The sequence below is a fragment of the Sus scrofa genome, chromosome 12 (assembly GCF_000003025.6).
Source record: "Sus scrofa isolate TJ Tabasco breed Duroc chromosome 12, Sscrofa11.1, whole genome shotgun sequence".
In the NCBI taxonomy this organism is placed as follows: domain Eukaryota; kingdom Metazoa; phylum Chordata; class Mammalia; order Artiodactyla; family Suidae; genus Sus; species Sus scrofa.
In genome coordinates, this window is record NC_010454.4 from 3,852,651 (window position 1) to 3,870,768 (window position 18,118).

At 55.9% G+C, this 18,118-nt stretch overlaps 1 protein-coding gene across 7 annotated transcripts in view; it reads right to left on the reverse strand.

Annotated features, from left to right (window-relative positions):
• TNRC6C (trinucleotide repeat containing 6C) overlaps window positions 1-18,118 on the reverse strand; it is a 91,533-nt gene that overhangs the window by 5,129 nt on the left and 68,286 nt on the right. For 2 of the 7 annotated variants that reach the window (XM_021066531.1, XM_021066535.1), the window contains 9 exons: window positions 16,861-17,010; window positions 15,353-15,499; window positions 13,274-13,393; window positions 11,118-11,201; window positions 10,652-10,886; window positions 7,533-7,700; window positions 6,077-6,268; window positions 5,485-5,628; window positions 1,899-2,012 (listed from right to left, as the gene is read on the reverse strand). In XM_021066531.1, coding sequence (XP_020922190.1) covers window positions 1,899-2,012; window positions 5,485-5,628; window positions 6,077-6,268; window positions 7,533-7,700; window positions 10,652-10,886; window positions 11,118-11,201; window positions 13,274-13,393; window positions 15,353-15,499; window positions 16,861-17,010 — 1,354 coding nt within the window. Of the gene's footprint in view, window positions 1-1,898; window positions 2,013-5,484; window positions 5,629-6,076; window positions 6,269-7,532; window positions 7,701-10,651; window positions 10,887-11,117; window positions 11,202-13,273; window positions 13,394-15,223; window positions 15,500-16,860; window positions 17,011-18,118 lie in introns of all 7 variants that reach the window. The other 5 variants (XM_021066532.1, XM_021066533.1, XM_021066534.1 and 2 more) reach the window with 5 other exon arrangements.

Sequence of the window (18,118 nt, forward strand, 5' to 3'; positions counted from 1 at the left end):
TTTTTTTTTTTGGTCTTTTGTCTTTTTAGGGCCACATCTGCGGCAGATGGAGGTTCCCAGGCTAGGGGTTGAATTGGAGCTGTAGCCGCTGGCCTACACCAGAGCCACAGCAACACGGGATCCGAGCGGCGCCTGCGGCCTTCACCACAGCTCACGGCAACACCAGATCCTTAACCCACTGAGCGAGGGCAGGGATTGAACGTGCATCCTCATGGATACTGGCTGGGTTCCTTAGCCATTGAGCCACGACAGGACCTCCTGTAGTTCAATTTTAACTTATCAACGAATTCTCTGGGACCCATCTTGTCATGTAACAAGTTCGTCAAGGTCAAGGGCCTAACCCGTATGTATCTTTCACCCTCTCCTTTCCAAGCCAAGCCCCTCGGACGCAACCTCCCTGAACTCGCGTCTGCCAGCATAACTACAGCTCTGGGTCTGCAGGAATGCGTGCTGCCCAGGGCTGAGAAGCTGGGCATCTTGGCACCTTGGTTGGGGGAAGCCTGTTTTAAGGCTCTTTGGGAGGAGAAACAAAACGAGTAGTGGCCCCCAGCCCCAGCGCCCCCTGCGCCAGGGCACCTGCCGTCTCCTGCCTCCATGGCCCAGAGTGGTGAGAACAGTGGGCAGAGTGGTCGCTGGCGCCAAGCTCCTCCGTCAGCGCTGCAGGGTGCAGGCCAGCAAACCCTGCGAGGAGCGCCCCTTCCGCCCTGGCCACCGGCTCAGCTGCAGCTTGGCAACAACAAACGCTCATCTGAGCAAAGGCGGCACTGATCAGAAAAACCAAAGCGCCATGAACATCTGCTGAGACAAAGGTCCTATCTGCCCGGGCCTTTAGCTCCTCATTGGGAAGTACCGAAGGCCTAGCACGTCCCTCTGCCAAGATTAGAGAGAATAAACATTAGAAGGAATACAAACGACCCAGAAGCTCACTCCTCTCTTTTATTTTGGCTGTCCCTGTGGAATGTGCAAGTTCTTGGGCCAGGGATTGAACCTTGGCCACAGCAGCGACAACGCCAGATGCTTAACCCGCTGCGCCACAAGGGAACTCCTCTCTTTTTAAAAAATAAGATGCTGAACTACAGCAAAGCTACTTTCTCCCCTAAGTACTGGCATAAAAAGAATTTGTATAGCTAGCATTCTTACATTGGTGTAAAGTCTGGATGAGAAGGTTGGTGGAATGCAGAAACATATTTGAAGAAATTTATAAATAAACCCTCTTCTTACTTAAGTTCTGCATCGTTCTACAAACCTGCACACATTCGGCTTGTGTGTGTGCCGTCTCTCTACGTCCTTGTCTTAAAACTTCCAGTAAAAATTCCTTTGAAGTTACTACGACAATTCTCAGTTCTCCTCTAAGCCTAAAAGAAATTTCCTACTTGAAAAACTGGTCAAGTCCACAGTGATAGAAGAATGACCCAGGCACTATATCCATCCGGGTGATGGAAGCGGGCACATCTTGGGCGCTGGCAGTTGAGCTCGGGGCTGCTGGGGCCCCTTGTCCTGATGAACAATGCAAGTGACAGCACATTCGAAGCAGCTGCTGCCTTGGCCTCTGTGCGCCCTGTGCCGCCCTGGGCTCACAGTTGGGCGGGCAGCGGGGGTGCGGAGAGAGGACAGCAGAGGTTTAGGCAGTGGCCAGTCATGTCCTGGGAAGCTGACATGAGCCTGGGATCTTGGTGACGGCCCTGGGGGGCGGGGGAGGGGACGGGGCAGGTCCGGGAAGCCTCGGTCCCCAAGGCCCCACAGCGGCTGGGCAAAGCTCAGGCCTGCTCTCCATCGCGCCACGGCCTCCCAGCTCAGGGAGGAGCGGGGGAGACCGCCAGGCAAAGCCAGCCGTCAGTTCTGTTCCGGGAGAGAAAGAAAAGACTACCGGTGGGTGAGTGGGGAGGCCGGGTGCGTACCTGCGAGACCAGGCGCGGGCGCAATGCTGCTGAGGGAGCGACTGTAGCCGGAGGCACCCAGTGGCCGGGCACTCAGGGAAGGCGGCGTGGCGGTCTGAGGTGGTGGGGGGGACCCTGCAGGACCAAACGCGGCACTAAGAAAGGTGAGCGGGCTGCGGGGGGAGCCACGCCGCCTGGGCCGCGACTTCCAACAGCCGCAGCCAAGCTCCTCCTAGGCTGCCGTTTGTGGCAACGGCGGGAATGAGGCGCCGTGTGGCTGCCGTGGCGGCGGAGAGGACAGCGGCGGACACAGGAAGCCACCGGCCGGCAGAGGCCAGGAAGCAGGAGAATGTTTTCAGGAGCCCTGAGCACGTGGATGTCCCCTTCCGGTTAGACAAAAACACGAGGGCAGGGCCAGTCTCTGACTCTTCACACCTCCAAGGGCACCCACTAAATCGACAAACAAAACTCCACAAAAAGACCAGCACTTTTCCTGTCCCAAAAGGTCTCAGGGACCCCATCGCCCCCATTCGTACCTCTCTTTGGAACACAGGACTAAACTCCCACTAAGTGACTGTGTTACCAGGCGCTCCCGTGACCCGGGAAGTGCAGCTCCCTACTCGCAGAGCCCTGTTCCTCTGGCCCAGGGAGGGGCTGAGGGGCGCGCTCCCCGAGCACCCCTGCTGGTGCTGGTTCCCGGGCACTGATCCTGGAGGAAGGAGGATGAAGCAGTGCTGTTGGGGTGGGTTCAAGCAGGATGGGTCGGCATGCTCCGGAGTTGGGAAGTTAATCAGCCAGTGTGGAAGCTGCCCGGGGTGGGGACAGGGACACAGAACAGCCTGGCTGTCCCTGTTTACTGTCATGAACAGGATCCCAAAAGACGCAGGCCCCTGGTGCTGGGCCCCGTCTGGGGCGGCGCCCAGAGCAGCCTCCGGGTTATCCTTCACAGGCACCACCAGGTGGGTGCGGCACCTCCCAGACCTGTGCAGTCTACGACCTGCACAGCTGTTTACAGCTGCCCGTCTTAGAATATGGCACCAGAGCTGACAAACCTTAAAATTTCTTTGTAATCTGCAAGTCTTCGGGGTTTTCTTTTTTTTTTTCTTTTGGTCTTTTTGTCTTTTTAGGGCCGTACCTGCGGCATATGGAGGTTCCCAGGCTAGGGGTGTAAGCTTAGTTCCTAAACCTTCTGCTTTCATTTACCAACAAAATACCATCAAGCTAAGATCCCAAGATTACAGACTATCTAGCCTTATGTGGTATTTCTTTTATAATTGACAGTAGGGTACTTAGATTTCTAAGTGTTCTAGTTATTTACTTTTTTTTTTTTTTTTTTTTTTGTCTTTTTGCCTTTTCTAGGGCTGCACCTGCAGCATATGGAGGTTCCCAGGCTAGGGGTCGAATTGGAGCTGTAGCTGCCAGCCTATGCCAGAGGCACAGCAACACGGGATCCAAGCTGCATCTGCCACCTACACCACAGCTCACAGCAATGCTGGATCCTTAACCCACTGAGCGAGGCTGGGGATCGAACCTGCAACCTCATTGTTCCTAGTTGGGTTCGTTAACCACAGAGCCACGATGGGAACTCCTAAGTGTTCCAGTTTTGACCTTTTAGTTTTCCACTGAAATCTGTCACATAAAATTATGATTAATTTCCTTTTTAGTATCAGTATGTTGGGGGATGGCGTGCCTGCACTTCATTGTCTGGCCAACATTCACCTTGAAAGATTAAAACTATAAACAACACCCAAGCAAATACTGGGCTAATGTAAATTTCTAATACCAATAAATTAAAAAAAAGTAAAAATAAAAGCAATGCCTAGGATATTCAGTAAAAGAAGACAGAAAGTCCCATTAGGAAAATCTGTAAGGCAGCCAGACACCCAGAGGTTAGGAGCTAGTTCTTGCTCCCGTCCCTCTGGGACACATTTTCTTTCCTTGCTTTTTTTTTTTTAGGGCCGCACCCGCGGCACATGGAGGTTCCCAGGCTAGGGGTCGAACCCAAGCTGCAGCGGCCGACCTACCCCACAGCCACAGCAACGCCAGATCTGAGCTGCCTCTGTGACCTACACCACAGCTCAGGGCAACGCCGGATCCTTAACCCACTGAGCGAGGCCGGGGATCGAACCTGCATCCTCATGGATACTCGTTGGGTTCTTAACCCGCTGAGGCACAACAGGGACTCCATTTCTCTGTACTTTAGATCAAGCTGATCACTCAAAACTCCACGGCCTTTTGCCCTGGGTCTTGAATGAGGCCAGTCTCCGGGGCTGTGTAGAAGCTGTGTGTGTTGGGTGGGTGGTACGTTGGCCTGGGAGAGGCGCAGACGGCACGGTCTGGCCTCCCAGTTTTCCTCCCGCTCTGTGGCCGTGGTGCTTTCCTCTACAAAGATCCCCTAGTTCTGCTCCTTTCTCTCAGATAACAAGCCAGGAGGTGGGGAGCCAGGGCTTTCCAGGGCCAGGCCTGGTTACAGGCGGAGGAGGAGCCGCCCAGACTCGGGTCCAGGGGCCAAGTCCAACCCCTGGGGTCAGAGGCTGCTCTCCCTGTCCTCGAGCTGAGAGCTGAGGTCCTGATTCGGCCTCGCCCCCACCCCTGCCCCTGCCCCCCGAGGCTTGGCTGCTCTCTGCATTGCCTCCTCTGCTCAGCTCTGCCCTCAGAGCTCCCTGCCAGGTCAGATCACAGGTTGGGAAGCTCTGCTCTACGCCGAGGGCCCTCGGTGCCCCCTCACCCCCACTTCTCAGCAGCCCCAGATACCCCGACTCGGGCTCTGCGCCCGGGATCCTGCGGCCACATGCGGGTGCTGAGGGCGAGGGCCCGGTCTCCCTTCTGGCCTGTGCCTCCCCACCCCATCAGTCCCTGTGGGGGGCCTGGAACACCCCTGCTCTGAGCCACAGCTGCGTCACAACACGAGCATGCGCCCAGCTGGGAAGGGTGGTCTGGTCTCCGCCACCCTTCGACCCGCACCCTAGTCCTGTCACGTCCCCTGAAAGACCCATCGGCAAGGAATGCCGTGTGTAAGCAGGAACCCTCCATGAATCTTCTGGGAGCCGTCCTCCTTACTGGCGCCCAGGGTCTGTGGTGAGCTGGCCCTTCTGCCCCCTTATCAGATGCTGAGGGTAAACCTTTGTCGGCAGCGGCACTTTCAGGCTGTCCCCACGCGCAGGCCTTAAGGGCTGGCACGTCGCTGCCCTTCTCGATCCTGCATTTGAAAGCTCTGCTTCGGGACCTCGCAGCTCAGCTCGGGGCTTCCTCCCGCTGCGTCCGAGGCCTGAACAGGGAAGGCGTGCCAAGCTGTGGCATCGGCGGTGTGTGCCAGGGACAAAGTCCTGGGAAAGGATTTCGGTCTTTTTACCTCTCTGTGGAAGGGAAACTAGACCGCATGGACGAGCCCAGGGTCCATGCACTTCCAGCCACGGAGATTTCAAGGGCAAACCTACTGAAAAGCGTGAGCCAACACCATTATCGTACAACAGGACGCCTACAGACGACGGTGTTCCGAAGTCCAGCCCAAACACTGAGCCCAGGCAATCGCCGCGTCCCCGTGAGCAGGACCTGACGCCTCCTCAGGCTGCCCCAGGCGGCGGGAGCAGGCCCCGCCGCCCCTCACCTCCGCTCTTGAGGAGGTAGCGGTTGACGTCCTGTATGGTGGTGTTGATGGTCGGCCCGGTGGGGACACTTCCAGGAGTGACGTCAGGGTCATTCTCGGGATCTATGTTCTGAAGTCCTTTCCACGGAACTCCAGGATGAAATTCTGGAAAATTCCAAACCAATCAAAACCAAACCAGGAGCATGCGAGCACCTTCACAGTGCTGCGCAGCAATTTACGGAAACGTGTACAATCCGCTCATGAAGTTGAAGGACGCGCTGCAGACTTTCCCTAGTCAGTCATCGATCCTTTGGAACAAACCAGGCATTCGAGCCACCACACGAAACACTAAGTGTCCAGATGGGAGGATGACACCCCGACACACTCTGACCAGGCAGAACCCGGGCCCTCCCCGTCTCCTTCCCCTGAACTGCCGGCTACAGAAAAGCCTGTGACGCCAACCACACCCACAGCTTATCTGAGAACCCAAAGCTACGGGCTTAATGCTTCCAGGACTCTGACCCGGATCCCCGTTCTCCTGGGTCTGATCCCTGTCCTTGGGCCCGGAGCATGAGCTGACCAGCCGCAGCCCACAAGTGTGGCGTGCACTTACCTGGGGGCCAGTTGATGCTGGAGCCGTTTGAGATTTTCTCGCTGTCGGATTTGGCACGCGACCAGCTGTGGGGAACAGCTACGGGAGGGCTGGCTGGCGACTCGCTGTTCTGCATCAGATCGTACCGGCCGTAGGAGTCATCGATGGAGGACTTAGCTGGAGGCCCAAGGCTCAGGCCTCCAGGGATAGCACCTGGGGGACGGCAGGAGGCAGAGCCAGTGAGGCCGCGGTCAGGCTCAGCGGGCAGCGTGCTCCGGGAGGAAGTGCCTGCGTCAGCCAGCCCAAACTTGGCCCTTGGAAGACAAACTCTTTAAGAACCGTGTCAGCTTGTCCTCGGAGCTCTCTGGGGACAACGTGGGAGTCGCTGCGGTCAGCTGCTGTCCGCCCCCACCCCCCGCCCGTCTGCTACCGGCACTATGGAAGGACAGACTGATGTGTGGACGCGGACGGCCAGCCCCACCTGCCCGGGGGGCCTGAGCGTCCTCCTGCCAAGGAAGTGCCCAGATAGCACAGGACGGCTTTCTTGCAGAATCGCCATTAGGAAGAATTTGCTTTTTCTCTTTGGGGTGCTTTATCTCAAGAGAGAAGTAGATACCCTGTTAAGTCTCCTTTGCTGTTTATGTGACCAGGAAATTGAGAGTGAAATTTAATGCTTGAGATCACCTCCTACGGTTATTAGCATTTTTGCTGCTTCTCTTTTCTAAGCATTAGATTTTTCTTGTGTTTTATCATTTTATTGAAAAAATTACTTTTAGTGGACACATTTTTTGTTGAAGCTACAGATACAACTAAAAGTGTGTGGCCGTGACCTGAGCTCTTTGCTGCTCTGGGGCATTTTCAATTACTTCGTGGTTTGCAGCGAAGGTGTGAGAGGTGGGGTTTGCAGGTGTTTGATCCCTGACCAGCTGGGATCTCACAGACTCGCTAACAGAACGGAGCCCATGGGAATGTCTAACTTGAGGAAACGCCGGTTTATAACACTATGTAAGTTTCAAAGGTCGGCGCCGTGTTCTGACGCCTGCTTCCACCACAGCGTGCTCACCCCCAAAACCCAAGTGCCCTCTGTCCCCACACAGTCGACCCCTTTCCCGTTTCGCTCTCCACCCGCCCTTGCCCTCTGGTAGCCGCCACTCTGGTTTCCGTATCTACGTGCTTGTTCTGCTTGCTTTAGTCTCCTGGATTTTTTTTTTTTTTTTTTTCTGGCTGCGCCCATGGTACGTGGAAGTTCCTGGAATGAGGATGGAACTTGCGCCCCAGCAACGACCTGAGCCTCCCCAGAGTCAACACCGGCGGCTCCTTAACCTGCTGCACTACAGCAGCAACTCCCTCTTGGAAGCGTTTCATTCAGCTTTCAGCACCGACTTCTTAGACAAGGAACGCGGTAAGAGTAGCAGTGCGGGCGACCTGTGGGTAGAAGAGCGGCGTCCAGACGCCGGGCGCCGAGGCCGGGACGTACCATGCTTGCTGGGGTTCTGGTCGAGCGGAGAAGCAGCACCGGGTAAGCTGTCCATCGGGCTGGGGTGTGTCCACTGAGGGAGGCGGGACTGGGACTGAGACGGGTCCTTCACGGACAAACCACCAGTCATGTCCATGCTGTTGACATTCAGGTTTGGATTCAGTCCAGCTACAAATAAAAACACCGTTAGGGTTTGTCTGCTCTTCCTCTAATTGGTTACTTTCCAAAGATCTCCTGGAGAATCAATGTAAAGCTTAATTCACGGCCAAGTATTTTAACGCTAACGTTTAACTCTAACTGGTGGGCAAAAAACAAAAACAAAAACAAAAACAAAAAACACCCCCTTTTGTCTTTTGCGTAACATATATTTCTAGGAATATTCTTCCTAAGTTAGGGTGAGGATGGCGACAAAACTCCTGGATTAGGTTAAGACCGATGATTCTCTCCACTTCACTCGTGCTGGTGCCAAACGCGGGCCCGAGGCTTCAGTCAGAGCCCAGAGACGATCCGAACCAGTCCAAACAATTAGGAAATTCTTTTCTGATCTGAGGACATCTTAGGAAACTCTCCAGATCAAAGCAAATCCGGCAGAAATGTGAACCACATCCTCAGGCCCCTGCCAGGACGAACTGGTAGGGAGCATGCGGTTCCACTTTCGGGAAGGCACTTGACGACAGTCTGTCATGAATAAACCATCACACTCCCTTAAAGGACCCACTAGCCGATTTCAAGGTGTGGGTGCTGGAACGTGAGCCGATCCTGGGTTTGTTTCTTACAGCTAAAAGCAGGCACACACTGGGCACACGAAAGCATAGCCCCTGTGCCGGGTCAGTGGAGGGGGGGCAGGGCGGTGGTCAGAGGGCTGGAGGAGGAGCCCCACGATGGACGCCCGCTGGGAGCTGGCCGGCTGCTTGCCGGAGAGTAAGACCAGCGGAGGTGCAACCGGGTGCTTCCAGGCCGTTTCTAACCTGCAGTGCCCACACCACATCCTGGCACAGAAGCAAGGAGGGAGCATGTCTGTTCTGAACTTTCAAGGAGAAACAAGGGGCTTCAAACTCAAATGCCCAGTGCAGCTGCTTTCAAGAGAAGCCAGAAACCACTTTTTTTAGAAAATTCTCAATTCTTAAACATTGGTGATAACCACCCCTGCCCCCCAAAACTTAAGGACACCCACCGCCACAGGGCTGCCTTCATTTCCCTCGTACAGCTGTAGCCAGGCGAGGGGACGGTGAGGCTGGGCTCCAGTCCAGCCCTCAGAGCACCCCACCTCCCGGAGCTGGGCCACGGCCCCGTGTCCTTTCTCTGAGGTCCCTCTTCCTCCTCCTCCTCCGCAGCCTGGCCCCGGGACACTGAAGGCCCAGGGCGGCCCTTCCTTCTGGGCAAGGCTCCCTCTCTCCCCACTGGGCGGCGCTTTGCCTTTTTATACGCAGGCCTGGTCGTCCCTCATGGACAAGAGACTGGGAGGAGAGGCCGTGTGGGGAGGAAGGGGCTCAGCAAAACTGCTGGGAACCAAGCAGGCAGGTGGTTTTACAGACTAACCTTCTTTTATTTTTTAAGTTTTTAGTCTTTTTAGGGCCGCATCCATGGCACATGGAATTTCCCAGGCTAGGGGTTGAATCAGAGCTACAACTGCCGGCCGACACAGCAACACCAGATCTGAGCCTCGTCTGTGACCTACACTACAGCTCACAGCAACATCGGATCCTTAACCCACTGAGTGAGGCCAGGGATCAAACCTGCATTCTCATGGATACTAGTTGGGTTCGTTTCCACTGAGCCACCAAGGGAACTCCCTAAGTCTTTCATTTGTACTGAGAAAAAAAATCTTTCAGGATAAAGATGAATATACTTTATCTTTGAAACACAGGTAAGTGGGCAGAAGACAACTAGGAAGCTGGCCCTCAGCATTTTGGCACAACAGACGGAGCTGTATTTGTTTCTAAAACAGCTCTTGTTAAAACAGAAGTTTTTGCCTAAGTAGTCAGCGTTCTACAAAGTGCCCTGCACATGAGTTCCCGTCATCTTTGAACGAACCCCGTGAGGGGAGCACCCCCACTTTGCAGTTGGGGAGATGGGTGTAAACAGCAGCCAGCAGGTAGTGTGGGCAGGTGGGAGCCAGTCGTGGGGGCTGAGAAGCGGGTCAACCACGGGGCCAGCTTGCTTCTTAACCAGAGGCAACAGTGGGCGGGACAGCGGGAGGGCACAGCAGAGTCCCCACCAGCGCCTGTCAGTCACGGACCTCTCTTCTCCCAGACGGCGGCAGGTGACAGAACGGGGACACTGTCAGCTGAAACTCACCGTCACTCAGCTGGCCTTTGCCCCTGTGGGCATGCGTCTCTCAGGCTCCTAATCCCCGCTGCCCTGTAGCTGCAGACGCAGCCAAGCTGACGAGCCGGCAGTGCTCGCACCTGCTCTGGGCTGACCCTCCAACAACGCAGGGTCGGGGGCGCCAACCCTCCGCGCCGTCAGAAGCCCGGGCCTGGTCCATCTCTATCTGTGGATTCAACCTGGCATGGCATGGACGGCGCTGACCCTGGCACGCACTTGTGGAAAAGAATCCAGGAATGAGTGCACCCCACAGTTCCCAGCCCGCGTGGTTCAGGGGTCAGCCGGGCTCCCGACTCTGCCCTTCTGAGCGTCTTCAGTTTCACAACCCGTGTCCCTCCTGGCCTGAATGACCTCAAGCGCGGCACCATGTCTTCCACTGACCTGCGGGTTTAAGTGCTGGGTGGGGGCCCTGGTGGCTGGGGTCAGTGTGTGTGCGGATGCGGTTGGCTACACAAATTGTGCCCCGGGCTATGGACGAGTACGGACGACCACTGCTTGTCAAGAAGCGCCCGGGTGATGAAAGCCTGCACACCTGTGCTGGTCCCTGCGGTTCAGGCTGGAGGGAACCAGGGACGCAGGAGGCGCGGACGCAGCAGTGGAGAAGCGGTCACCCTGGCCTCTCACCCCCTGACCTCTACTGGGAAAGGCCGGAGCCTGAGAGCATGCAGGGCGCAGTGGAACTCCTGCTCTGCAGAGGGCAGCCGGGCAGCTCGGGCTTTGTCTAGAACGCACGTCCATTCTGCTCTGCCGGCCCCGCAGGCGCACGTGACCGGCACAGACCCCGGACTCACCGAGCGGGTAGGGAGCAAAGGTGTTGGGTGAAGACTGCTGCTCTTTGGTCTGCAGGTCGGGGAGGCCGGGGGCCTGGGCGTGGGGGGGGAAGCTGTCCAGGGCCGATTTGCCTGCAGAGGGGTGCAGGGACAGGTGTGGCGGGGGCGGCGGCGGCGGCTTCACGAGCAGGGCCTGGGCCAGCTGGCGCTGGTGCTGCTGGATCTGCTGCTGCAGGTTAGTGATTGTGCGCGCAACCTGTGGGCGAGACGCGCCGTCCGCAGGTTGGGAGGGGCACCCGGCCTGCCTGCGGAGCCACCACCGCTCTGGGCCCACCTCCTCCCAAACCCGGGCGGCCCCAAGGCTCTTCAAGGGGGAGGCTGAGCAGGGGAGAAACCAAGGCAGATGGCAGCTCATCAACGGGCATCTGTAGGTCAGGGGGGCACGGAGACGGCAGGGGACACGGTTCAGCCAGCCCGGGGCGCCTACTTGCTGCTCCTGTTGTCTCATGGGTCCGGAAACGTTTCGCTGGGCCTGTAACATCTGCTGCTGGATCTGTAAACGTTGGTATGCCTGTGGGCAGAAAGGGAACACTCAATGCACGGCAGGAACGCCACCAATGGATGGTTCGACTTCTGTACGTTTAGAAAAAAAAAAAAACGGCCAGGATTCTCGGGCCCCTAACCACACTGGGGGTAAGCGTGTTGTGAAGCATGTAGCATTTTCAAAAGACAAATATCTTCTCAAAACCTTTCTAGTGCACGGACGACGTTACAAATAACTCAGTCAGTGCCCCTGTTTAGTGCCTGGTCATGGGGTTTGTCAGTAAATATTTTCAGTTAATGAAGAGATCACAATTCTTCTGCTCTATTCATACAAACTAGATACAAAAAGAAATGAGGAAGATAAAAATTATTTTCCCATAGTAATAAAGATACAAGCTTCCAGAGTGGCTCAGAAGACGCGGCAGGACAGCAGGGGCCAGAAGCCCCAGAAGGTCGCAGAATAACACGTAGTAAAGGGCTTATGAGTCCCAGAAGCCACGTCTCCGTCCACACACGCCTGAAATCCAGGCACTTCTGCCCCACAGACCCTGTCCGCAAGGCCGCTGGAATGACCGCCAGACTCTTCCCACACTGGTGCAGCAGAAGGACAGGTCATTTCTTTCAAAAGTTGGCTGCATATTATACATTTTTTCTTATGATATGGAATTTTGGGGATGTTCTGGGCAAGAGAATTTATTAAAATAGAATCCAAACAGAAGTAGAGCTTACACTACTAGCAATGGCTCGTTAACTTAAGAATTCAAAAGGAATAAAATAATTCATGTAAGGGAATCCTTACTGGCTCTCAAACTCAACCTTAGGATGCACTGAACCGTCCCCTTACCAATTTCCTGGAAAAATGTTAAAATGGTATACTGTTTTTAAAACAGAAGACCTTAAATGTAACCCAACTTTTCTGGGTATCTTTGGCACTACGTGGTCAATAACAATTACGTGGAAATAAAGGATTCCAGCATGGTCACGAGCCTCCTCTCCTGTCTGAATCCAGCTGTGCCTTCAGAGTTGCCAAGGAGCGGAAAGGTCTCTTCCTCTGAGGAAGGCTTCTTCTCAGGAACACGCTGTCTGCTGTCTCGGCCCATCGGGCCCAAGGGCAGCGAGCGGTCCCTTCCTGGCTGGTGGCAGCACCGCAGCAGGGCCACGTGTTCACGTGTTTGCCCCACCTCCCTGGGCCACACACACACCATGTGTGCTGTCAAGCTCGTCCGGCTCCCTTTTCTGAATGAAGTCCAGCCACTCCCAGAGCTCTGGGCGCCTCACCGCACAGAGTGGCTTGTCCCCTAGACACTCCCTGGAAACCAGACACGCAGGCTGGCCAGACGTGTGTCTAACCAACGGGTCAGGACTGAGAGCCCAGGGCTCTGCCGTAAGGAAAGCCTGATGTCACGGTTTTGTCTATCGGAGGCTTTTCTTTTCCTCCTTCGTGGCTCCTGGTCATTTTCTAGGAGATGAAGCTGTCAGATGAGACTTCTGGACAAAGCAGGGGAAAACATACTACAGAAAGAAACAACACACTGGGGTCCTTGAGTGAAGGGGAACCCAGGAGGCACCTGGGATATGAGGCCACGGCGCTTCCTGCTAAGGGCAACCTGACGCTGACATTTAAACGTTCAACGTACGTCCCGGTATAAAACGTTCGAGAATTAGTAGGCTGCACCGGCCTGTGTCAGGAGGGATGCTGGGAGGACGAGGCCCTCGGCTCTAAGGCACCTACTGCCTGCGATGCAGCAATACTGTCCTCTGCCTCTAGCGTGGGGTCTGTGTAAGAACTTGGAGCACCGTCAAGAAGTGGCTGGGCCGGTCCTGGGGTTCAGATGAGAAAAGCTGGCCGAGAGCTAAGAGAGTGGCCTCACGGTCAGGTCTGGGAGACTGCGATGGCAGAGGCCCCAGGGCATTCGCGAAATTAGTGGGAACACCCTGGGGTGAAGAACTGCCTCATCCTGCTAACGGTTCACAAACCGCGCGGACGCCTCCAGATCCCTGACCTGCACAGCAACTGCTCCGGCAGTCGGCGGGCACAGCCCGGGAAGGCCTAGGACGCTCCTGCGCTGTCCCAGGCCCCGAGCAGGTCTCTGCACTCACCAGCTGCAGCTGATAGAGCTGGTTCAACATCGTCATATGCTGAGGATTAATTGGCGAGGTTAATAGTGCAGGGTTGAGACCAATGTTTTTTGCTGCAAACTGCAAAAGCTGTGCTTGAACCTGTTGACAAAAAATGCACCATGAGACATGAACTCTCTGTTAAAACACTGTCTGCGAAGTTTTTTGAGATTCAAAACTGATTAATGACAATGATGTTTGTCTCACGAATGATTCTGAAAAGCCGTTAAAGATCTATAGAAATTTTCGCATTACTAGTTGATACTGCGGAGAACGTGGAAGGAAGGCAGGGAGGAGGTGGGGGGAGGGGGGAAGGCAGAGGAAAGAACGGGCTTTCTTCCTCCGAAGGTTTTCGTTACGCATTAACTTCTTTTTTTGTTTTTTGTCTTTTTGCCATTTCTTGAGCCGCTCCCGCGGCACATGTAGGTTCCCAGGCTAGGGGTTGAATCGGAGCTGTAGCCGCCGGCCTACGCCAGAGCCACAGCAACGCGGGATCCGAGCCGCGTCTGCGACCTACACCACAGCTCACAGCAACGCCGGATCCTTAACCCACTGAACGAGGCCAGGGATCAAACCCGCAACCTTATGGTTCCTAGTCGGATTCGTTAACCACTGGGCCACGATGGGAATTCCAGTTATGCATTAACTTCTAAGGCTCTGTGTAACTCCTGCTGGTTCCTCATGTCACGTTCTGTCAAAGTGAAGACAAGCAAGCATCACTTAAGGACTGGAGGCAGGGAAGGCGTGGGTTCCAGGAGGGAGCTGGAGCCTCCTGGGAGGAGGCAGCCACCTGGAAAGAGTCCCCACAGGAGCTCAGACGGCACTGGGGGCACCTGGCGGAGGGCCTTGGCCCTGGGTGGGCAGAGACCCTTCTGAGTTTATGCTCAGGAGGTGGTCTCCCCTGCTCGTGGGACCAGCACTGCTGTGGGGGGGTGGCATGACGACCAGCCTCCCGTGCGGCACATGCACTCGCGAGACCCGCCAGCCCTGACTGTGGCTGTCAGCCTGCCTCCCTGCTCAACTGGAATTCACTGCTCTCAATAGTCAGGGGCCCGGCACCGGCCAGTTCAATGTTTGCCACTGGGTGTTTGGTACGTTTCTCACCGTGTTTACCTGCAAGGGCACCTCCCCATTTTAATCTGTTGTTCTCATTTTTTATGTTTCAGCTGTGCCTGCGGCAAGCAGAAGTCCCCAGGCCGGGGCTTGAATCCGAGCCACTATAGTAACAATGCTGGATCCTTAACCGACTGAGACACCAGGGAACTCCTGAATCTATTATCGAATATATATATATATATATATACACACACATATATTTTGTCTTTTTAGAGCTGTACCTGCGGCATATGGAAGTTCGCAGGCTACGGGTCGAATTGGAGCTGCAGCTGCCGGCCTACACCATAGCCACAGCCGCATATGGGACCTACACCACATCTCATGGCATCGCTGGATCCTCAACCCACTGGGAGAGGCCAGGGATCAAACCCACACCCTCACGGATACAGGTTGGGTTCATTACAGATGAGCCACGACGGGAACTCCTATTACTGAATATTCTTAGAAGGGGTGAGGACGGTAACATGGTAATTAAAATACTCAGTCCAAGGTCTAAAGTTGTGGAATGTTCTAAAATAAACAATATTAACTCGAAAAAAGCTGCTATCATGCTTCAGAGAGAACTATACAAGACAACAATATCCTTTTAAGTCGATTTGACCTTTTTTTTTTTAAGGCGTCTCTGTGGGAAAAATGACCTGCTCCGAAAGAATGCGCTTGACTACAGGCCTGCAACACAGAGGCCCCGACACATTTCGTGTCTCCCTAAAGCGCTGCTCCGGCCTTCCCTGCGCCTGACGGTTCCCTTCGCGCCCCCAGCACCTCCTCTCCGCCAGCCTAGGTCCGTCCAGTGGGGTCTCCGCACAGTTCGCTCACCACGAGGACAGAAGTCACATCACGGCTTCGTGGCGGCCGGTGGCAGGCCCGGGCCGAGGGGCAGGGGGTTCGGAGCGACAGGGTGACATGCGGGGACGCGCTCTGGCTCGGGACCGACGCGGGTCTGACCTGAGGGGATAGAAACTGAGGCACTTGAGCGCGGAGACTGGGCTGGGAGGAGCTCAGGGGCTGCGCGGGCGGCGGTGGCGGCTGCTGCGTGGTCCTGGCTTGTGCGGCTCCGCTGCTGCCAAACATGCCCAGATTGCCACTCGGGGTCTGTGGGGACGGGGGCTCGTTACAACGTCGCCGCAGGAGCAGGGGTGGCGCACGGGCGGTGCGCTGCCAGGGATGTGACCGGCGGCTGAGGGACTGCAGCCGGGCGCTGTCGACTGGATGCAGACGGCGCAGAACCGGCCGGTCACAGCCACGCGCGACAGCGACACGAGGGCCGCCTGGGCACCGTGTGTGACGACTCAGAGGGCCGAGTGCGGGGGTAGGGGGTCGCCAGGCGGAGAGGAGGGAACGGGTGCGAGGAGCGAGTGCGGCGAGGCCGTCAGTCCTCCCACTCGGCTGCCCGAGCGTCCAGACGGGCGCGGGCAGCCAACCCGCCGCGGGCTCACCCCCGGGCCCTGGCGGCAGGACACCGACCCGCCGCCACCGCCAGGTCAGCACTGTGCCCGCGAGCAGACAGCGGCCGGCCGCCCCCAGTCCCACAGCACCGCCGTCAAGGGACGTCTCAGAGCCGGGGAGAGCCAGCCAGAGGCCGTCCGTCCCGGGGACGGGAAGTCCACTGTTTGCTTTCCTGTCACCTCACTGTGGGGAGCGGGGCGGGGAGGGGGAGCACGCCACGAGGCACCAGTCAGTCCAAGTCCCCGGGTGCCCCCCTCGGTGACGTGTGACAGTGACTTCACCTTCCCCAACAGGGTCAAAGGCAGGAAGAGGCCCCACTGAGCACGTGGAAGACGTCACCTGTTTCTGGGGGCAGGCGAGAGGGTGGGGTGTCCTTGCAGATGGGTGCATTTGAGGTTCGGCTGCCAGGAGAAAGGACCACCCGGGCCTGTGAGGGGTCCTGGCAGCCGAAGGCCATGCTGCAACTCCTGTCTCTCTCGCTTTTTTTTTTTTTTTTTTTAATTTTGTTGGCTTTTAGGGCCGCACCCCTGGCATATGGAGGTTCCCAGGCTAGGGGTCAAATCGGAGCTGTTGCTGCCGGCCTAGACCACAGCCACAGCAACACCAGATCCTTAACCCACGGAGCAAGGCCAGGGATCAAACCTGCGTCCTCATAGATCCTAGTCGGGTCCTTAAGCTGCTGAGCCACGAAGGAACTCCTGGTACATGTGTCATTTAAGCTCAGGAAGTCAGCATTGGGTGCCAACGCCAATACATTTCAGGTACATGGAAAAAATGAGTTTAATTCTGAAGCATTTCCTAGACCACGGTTACATTTCAGGAACCGGGTTCGATTCCTGACACCAGGAGACCCCTTGGGAGGAAGCCCTTACAGTATCTCAGCTGCCTCTACATATTCAATTAGATTTTCAAATGTAGGCATTTACTACAAAGAAGAACGTTTCTGTCTCAAACACACTTTTTCGAAGGCGAGTGAAAGCGCGCCCGGCTCCCAGCGACCGCCTTACCTGTCTAGAAGAATTCAAGTTTTGCATGCCCAGCCCTGAGGCCATCCCGCCCAGGGCCTGACTGGGGAGTGCACTGTTGGAAAGGGGGAGCTTCAGGCTTGGTGAAGGCAAAAATGGTGAAGTCGTGGGCTCTTCCACGAGGCCGCCGTCCTGATCGGGGAAAGAAAGCGTGAGCCGTGTGCGGCGCCCGTCCGCACACAGAGCACCAGAGCCCTGGGAGACACCAAGGGATGCGGGTGAACACGGAATTGAAAGACCACGCGTGTGCGGACGAGGGAATGGAGAACACGGGCGAGAGGACGGGAACCAAGAAAACGAGCAGCCAGGTTCAGGGGCCTCTTCAGTGGAACACTCCCCTCCACACACACGACAGTCTCACACCCGCAGGGGGAGACACAAACACTGCAAAAGTCTTCCTTGGAAAACCTCCACAACCATTTGCAAACAAACAGGTTCCTTCTGAGAAGCTGTTAGCAAGGCCGCCCGTGAGGGTGAAGGCTGAGGACACTGGATTGCTTCTGAATCACCACAAACAGCGATTTCACATGGTTTCACCTGCTAATAAGCTAAGTTTCAAAAGAGCCAAAAGCTTATTTTTTTATATTATACGAGGTGCTAAGTAAGTCCTTTGCAAATTTATCTCATTTAACTTCACAACAAGCCCGTGGTATTATTTCACACTTTAAAGCTAAGGAAGTAAGTCAGGGTCCCACACTCAGCAAGTAAAAATACTGAGTTAGGCTGGAATTTCAGATAACCAACGAATACTATCTTAGGATACGTAGAATCCACACGGGATTCGCCGTTGTCTGAAAGGCCGACTTCCCTGGGCACAGAGGTGGCGGGCAGGGTGGGGGCTTCCGGTGACAGCGCTCCAGAGTGTGGCGCGCTGGCAGAGGACGCTGCTCACCTGAGGACACAGGGGAGCGCTCGTCTCCCCTGTGAGCCTGTTTTTTGCCTGTTTGTTTGCTTTCAACTTGTCCTTCCAGGCTTCCATTTTTTTCCAAGGTAGAACATTCCGAGTTGCATGGGATGCTGCTCCCCCCCGCCCCTCCGAAGTCACACCAAACGTGACAAGACGGAGAGGAGCGACTAGTTACACGCCAGGGGACTTTCCCAGGGACGCCTGTGTGTCCTCTCGTGTGGCGGCCAGTCCAAGCGAGGCCCCCAGAACACGCGCGCCCACACCCAGCCACTTCCAGGCCCTTTCCCGAGAGTCAACACACATAACACATTGTTTCCAATCAGAGGGAAGGTA